This window comes from Lactuca sativa, chromosome 4 (assembly GCF_002870075.4).
Source record: "Lactuca sativa cultivar Salinas chromosome 4, Lsat_Salinas_v11, whole genome shotgun sequence".
Lineage (NCBI taxonomy): Eukaryota > Viridiplantae > Streptophyta > Magnoliopsida > Asterales > Asteraceae > Lactuca > Lactuca sativa.
Window position 1 is genome coordinate 79,469,475 of NC_056626.2, and position 7,033 is coordinate 79,476,507.

Here is a 7,033-nt window from a genome sequence, read left to right on the forward strand (position 1 = left end):
GACTCGGCGAGTCGCCCCGAGGACCCGCCTATTCACACAAAGTAAATATCCTCATAAATATAACACTCGAGGCTTGAATCGACCCTCTATTGTCACCCTCAGAAGGGTAAAAGACTATTTGACCCCCCTCTCGACTCAAGGACTCCATTGTTGACCAAACCATAAAAGTCAACAAAAGTCAACGTTCAAACTTTGACCCAACTCGCCGAGTGCACTCCGGTGACTCGGCGAGTACACACATGACTCCTAACTCTTTGTCCCGCTTGGCACGTCGAGTCCCTCCCTAAACTCGACGAGTCACATCAGGCATGTATCGCGAGGCCACCCCGACTCAACTCGCCGAGTTTCAAGAACAACTTGGCGAGTACAGCCTTGAACTTCAATCCTCTAATCCCCTTCTGACTCACTGAGTCATCCCCCAACTCGGCAGTCCACTTACTGAATGATTAATGGGCAACCTTCATACTACTCGCAGAGTCTGTTCTTGGGACTCGGCGAGTTCATGCCATGCACACTCTCAAAACAACTTCTAAGGTCAGATCCGTCCCATACAATCATAGATCTGGCCTCCCCAAGCATGATAATCACGTAAAGCTAACATCTTGGTGCTCATGCAAAGGCTTAAAGGCCTTATTTGAAGATATGACCACTAAAATGACATCCAAAGCTCATAACCCCCATTAACACTCATGAAGCTCAAGGGAAAAGGGTTTTTGGACCTCTTTGGGTCCAGATCTACAACACCAACACGAGAAGGGACCAATTACTCAATAACCTTCCTCTAAAAGGGGCTAAAAAGCCCTAACTCTAGGAATTACACCATAAACTGAAGAAGGGTCAAATGAATACCTCAAAATGAAGTCTCTGAGCCCTGGAATCACTGGATTAGCACCCTCTTCAGCCTCCTCTTGCCTTGGTCCTCTTCTATTTGCAAAAACACCAACAAGTGATCAAGAAATGGCTCATTTCCTCTCACAATCGCTCTAGCTCACTTAGGGTTTCTCTCTGGGGTCTGGTAGCCGCAAATGACGGCCATAAGGCCCCTTATATAGGCCCCAAACCCGAGGAATTAGGGTTTCATTAAACAGCGTGGACTCGCCGAGTCCTCGGGGCGACTCGCCGAGTCCAGCCATCCACCCGGATAATGATTCGCGTCTCTACTCGGCGAGTCTACGCACCAACTCGCCGAGTTCTTCTATAAAACTTGAAATAAAATGAATAAATATAATACCTGAAATTCCGGATGTTACAATTCTCCCCCACTTGAATCAGACTTCGCCTTCGAAGTCTCATCCCTGAAATAGCTCTGGATGTTGCGCACGCATCTCCCGCTCCGACTCCCAAGTCAACTCGGATCCTCTCCGATGTTGCCACTGAACCTGCACCAGAGGCACCTCCTTGTTCCTCAACACCTTGATCTTCCGATCCACAATCGCAACTGGTCTCTCCGTGTAGTTCAGGCTCGCATCTACAATCGAACCTGCACCAGAGGCACCTCCTTGCTTATATGACCTAACCACTACTAGTATTTTTTAGCTATTTCATTTATATCGGGTTCAGTTAACTAGTGACTCACCTAGGTTTCTATTCTACACTCGTCATTAATGTCAAGTGCCGCATGTTGATGACTCACCTAGGTTTTTATTCTAGATTCGTCAATGTCAAGTGCTACATGTTGAGTTTCCATGACTTGCATGTTGAGTTATGACTTTCACTTGTGAGTGATTATGAGATCATGATATATAGTTATTTTAATTGTCATACTAAATGTATCCCTACGCTATTTCATACATAACGAGCAACTCTTACATGTGTTCAGAATAGGAGGAAAAGGTTAGATAAAGCCTTATTGGGGTAAATGGAAAAGCTTTCAGTTTTAGAGTTTATATTGAAATGATTAGATTATGTATTTAAAGTTTGTTTCTTATGTTATATATATTATGATAACCCTTGTTTGTTTTTACTTAAAAGATCCTAAGTGGTGAAAAGTTTGTTATTTGCGCCCCCCCCCCCCCCCCCCCCCCCCCCCCCCCCCCCGGGGGGGGTGTTTCAGCAAACTAATCAAATAACAATTTAAATTAATATTTAAAGAACAAACAAAACTTATTAAGAGGCTATAAATTATCAATATGTAACTGTGTTCACAATGGTGCTTCAAATCACATGAAATGTAGAGATTATTAAAACAAATCCATGTTTTAGAAAAATATTGTTAAAGCAATTATTACATAAAGTAAAACAATTTCGGATAATTATAAAGCATGGCGCTTTACACATATAAAAATGAGAAGGGTCCGAGTCCTAGAGACCAAAGAGCTGCATAAGGACAGCTTTATGTAGGCACAATTTCTTGATCAACCTCCTCACCAAAATCCAATAAAGATATGGATTTTGGGTACCAAAGTAAGATCTTTCTTCTTCTTCTTCTTCTTGTTCTTCAAGTGCAGGTGTTGGTTGCTGAAACACAAGTACTCTCATTATCAACATTCAGTAGCAATTTTAGTGTTAGTAGTTCCTTGAGGGGAAAAAGAGTGGTTAAGAGAAAACCCGTGGGAAGAAGAGGGTTGTTAGGGTGTGATTTGTACAAAGGAAAATGGATTGTAGACAATTCATATCCTGTTTATGTAGCTTCAAGCTGTCCTTACATTGATTCAGAGTTCGATTGTCTTAAACATGGTCGTTCAGACACTCAGTATCTCAAGTATGCCTGGAAACCAGATACTTGCGACCTCCCCAGGTTATTCTCTCTCTCTCTCTTTCTCTCTCACTAGAACCATTACCTTCAGCTACTTTTTGTAATTAATATTACATTTATTTCTTGTCTTTAAACTAACACAAGTTTCCCTTATGCGTAATAATTGCACATTAAAAGAAGAAACAAAAACATTGAAAAGGAGTAACACTTTTGCAATAAATATAACTCGTTATTATTCTCTTTATCTTTCGTTTTCATTTACACGACAACATTATTTCAAATTAACTACAATTCCATCTAATTGTTCTGTTTGAATATTCTGTATACATGACCTTTGTCGTTTGTTTCATGTGTTGAACGTTTGACTCGTAGATCAAGACGATGACTAAATAACATATATACCATTCTTTATTAATTATTCAAGACATTTTAGCTTATATAATATGTACATATATACACCACATACATATTCATACGTGAAAACTCTCGAAATGGTTTTATATTTGTATATAATAACTGAATTGTGATGAAAATGGATGTAGGTTTAATGGGGTGAATTTGTTGAACAAATGGAGAGGGAAGAAGGTGATGTTTGTGGGTGACTCACTGAGTCTGAATCAGTGGGAATCGTTGGCATGTTTGCTTCATGCGTCGGTGCCCAATTCAAAGGCCACTTTTCTCCGTAGAGACGGCCTTACTTCCCTCGCTTTTCAGGTCTCTCTCCCTTCTTTTTTATTCTTTTTAGAATATATATATATATATATATATATATATATATATATATATATATATATATATATATATATATATATATATATATATATATATATATATATATAATGCATGGTAAAAAGTTAAATGAATTGATAAAATATTAATTATTTTTTCTAATGATGCCTTGTAGTTATTTTATAATTATATGTGATTATGAGTGTTGTTTACGTATTTGAAAATAATCGTATTTAACTACTGGATGGAGCACACTTCTCCGGCGGGCCCAAAAGCCGCACCGACGGCTGCAAAAAGCATGGGTAGTGGGAGAAGTGGTGGTTCCGGTAGATGTCTAATTGTCAACTATAGAGACAATTTTGCTTATGTTTGTTTGTGTTTGGATATGTCTCTTTCATGTCACATCCACATTAAAACTTTATTACAAATTCTTTCCATAATCAACTATTTAAATATTGTTTCTTGAAATATCTACTTTACATGGGTTTTCTACAAGTTTTCATTTTAAAAAATGTACGAATCTTTAATGCATATATTTGATGTCTTTAAAAATTATTTAATACCAAAAGCATGGTTTTGTGCTTTACGACTTTTTTTTGAAATAAATCTACCAAAAATCAAATAATTCGAAAGAAAAGATAAAAGGGTTTCAGAAGCATGTTCCCAATGTGGAAGGTGTAAAGAAACAGCATCAAAAAGCGAGTGATTCCCTTGAATTTGACAGTGGTTCTTGTGATATATCATGAGGTCCATTTTTGGATTTTTGTAGTCAATAACGTGGCATGTGACCAATCTCAAACATTGTCATAACGTGCACAAAACATCAATCATAAAAACAAACCTCATAAATAAAATTCCTAGTACATTTTGATAACTTATTTAAATATAATTAAATTAAAAACAATCATATTTAAATTTTACACAGATTTTAAAACAATCATATTTTCAACCTCATTTTATACACAGGATTATGGTGTGACGATATATCTGTATCGCACACCATATTTGGTAGACATTCAGAAACAAAGTATAGGAAATGTTTTGAATTTGAATTCGATTCAAGGCGGTGATACATGGAAAGGGATGGATGTGCTCGTGTTCAACTCCTGGCATTGGTGGACCCACACTGGAGATTTACAACCGTATGATTTTTGTGTAATTATTATTTTTTATCTGTGTAACGTAAATTGAGTATGTGATATATGATATTTCGGGGCATTTTTGTTACAGATTTGACTACATACAAGATGGGTCAACTATCACGAAAGATATGGATCGTTTAGCAGCATATTATAAGGGCATGTCGACTTGGGGAAGATGGGTTGACCTTAACGTTGACCCATCTAAAACTAAAGTATTCTTTCAAGGAATCTCTCCTACACATTACATGTAAGTACATCCGACATTAAGGCTTCGTTTTTCCTCTTAAATAATGTTTATTTTGAAAAGGGAAAATATGTACATATATGATAAATGATGAAACTCTCATAAAATTTGGAGGGGAAAATTTAATAAGGTCGAATTTGTAAACAGTTAGGACTTAACCAAACATTTTTGTTCATAAAAAGTATTTGGAAACAATGGAATCTGTCAAATAAATTGGTATACGATCGAATTCACAAAAAATGGGACAAGACTTATCAATCAAAATTGTTTAATTTCTATATTTTCATTTACAATTAGATTTTGGTAGTTTATTTATTTTAATATATGTATAATTACGGTATTTTGGTTTTTTAATAAAAAAATATTGAATAAAATACATTTAACCCAATCCAAGGGAACGATAAATCGATCAAAAATGAGATTTGAGAAAATACTACCCAATTGAATTATGTGCCACTGACAATCAAACACGTCACGGAATGAATCTTAAATTCTAATTTTTGTGATCCAAACATGCCCTCATGTTCTGGATATCTTCTATGCTGAGTCTTATATCTTGACACATGTCAAAAAAAAATTATATATATTAAGTCCATTAAGTTAAAAAGAAACAACAGTACATAAATCTCTCAACATTGTATGCACATTTACGACAATGCAACTGTCATTTACAACAAATTTGATTATATTCTTGTAACATATTACCAAATTGACATGATATATATTAAAAGGTGTTTATGTGATAAAATCTATAGGGGAAAGGAATGGGGATCATCATCAAGAAATTGTTATGGGGAATTACAACCTATAGAAGGATCATCATACCCAACAGGCTTACCCGAAGCTCAGGTTGTTCTAAACAAAGTCCTAAGTAATGTAAAGAAACCAGTTATTTTGCTCGATATCACAACATTGTCTCAATTGAGGAAAGATGCACATCCTTCATCTTATAGTGACTCGGGTGTGGATTGCAGTCATTGGTGTGTTCCCGGGTTACCCGATACTTGGAACCAACTTATGTATGCATCTTTCCTCACATGATCAATAGGTAAATTTGGGTCATATATGATTTATTTGTATACACAATGAATACATTTGCAATGAAATGCAATAAAGCAAAAAGAGGGGGTGATTGATTTTATTTGAAGCAAACTTTTTTTTTTGCACTTTTTATCATGTGTAATAATAGTTAATGTCAAAGCTAAAAGCATGTCAATCTTATTTGCTACTCATTTATTTATGATGAAATATAATTTTAAATTCTAATTTTTTATCTATGGATGTTCCATATTGGTTGTAATCAAAACATGACAGGCTAACCAATGAGTAGAGTGGTCCACCTCGTTCTTATTTTTGGTTAGGGTTTAGGATTGTAAGCTGAGAAGGCAGGTGGTAGGTTAGACGACCCATGTGAAGATGCATGAACAAGACACCTGTTAAAGGAAAACAGGTGGATTCAAGATTTTTTAGAAGATTATATATTATTAATATAAAAATAAAAATTATTTTTCAATATTTGGACAACTTATCATAATAATTTTATTTTATTTTTATTTTTTAGCTTACCCAATAATTCTACCTTGCTTTCGTCATGAAGTTTGAAAAGTATAACATAAAAGTCCAATTTTGTTTAGTTTTGTAAATTTTATTTTAAGTAAGTCGATTTTATAACATGTCAACATGAAATCTCTAATCAAGAGGAAATTACATCGTACTTAAGTTTAATAGGAGTCCAACTTAAGCACAACATCAAGAAAAGATTGAAGATCTTTGTATAAGAAAAGAAATATTGTTCATAATTAGTACCAATAAAGTCATTCATACAATATCACGTCTTTTGACTTAATAGATGGAACTAGGAAAGCCCATTTTATATTACAAAATAGTACAAACTTTTGTATAGAAAATGTTTTATTTTCTTCAAAATCTAATAGAAACTTGCTAAGTTTCAATGACATATTTCAAAGGATATGACACAAAAACTATAAACATTGAAAATAAGAAATATATGTATATTATAGACAAAAATCATGTGCTTGAAAAACTATCAACATTTGATTCTAGTTTATATTACCAAACAGTACAAACTTTTGTATAGAAAATGTCTTATTTTCTCCAAAGCCTAATAGAAACTTACTAAGTTTCAATGACATGTTTTAAAGGATATGACAAAATTCATGTGCTTGAAAAACTACCGATACTTGATTCTAGTTTGTATTACAC

The 7,033-nt window shown here is 34.8% G+C and overlaps 1 protein-coding gene across 1 annotated transcript; it reads left to right on the forward strand.

The window, feature by feature from the left end:
- The first annotated feature begins 2,275 nt into the window (after positions 1-2,275).
- LOC111884838 (protein trichome birefringence-like 38) lies at positions 2,276-6,083 on the forward strand. The gene is made up of 5 exons (XM_023881142.3): positions 2,276-2,737; positions 3,238-3,409; positions 4,391-4,566; positions 4,655-4,813; positions 5,566-6,083. Exons 1-5 carry the CDS (start codon positions 2,385-2,387, stop codon positions 5,849-5,851), a joined length of 1,146 nt encoding a protein of 381 aa, XP_023736910.1. The 5' UTR covers positions 2,276-2,384; the 3' UTR covers positions 5,852-6,083.
- The last annotated feature ends 950 nt before the right edge of the window (positions 6,084-7,033 follow it).

What these genes read in the sequence shown, in the direction of transcription:
- LOC111884838 (XM_023881142.3), top strand. Translation starts at nt 2,385, where the DNA reads ATGGATTTTGGGTACCAAAGTAAGATCTTTCTTCTTCTTCTTCTTCTT. An exon ending in GATACTTGCGACCTCCCCAG is followed by an intron (nt 2,738 to 3,237) that starts GTTATTCTCTCT and finishes AAATGGATGTAG; the next exon opens with GTTTAATGGGGTGAATTTGT. An exon ending in CACACTGGAGATTTACAACC is followed by an intron (nt 4,567 to 4,654) that starts GTATGATTTTTG and finishes TTTTTGTTACAG; the next exon opens with ATTTGACTACATACAAGATG.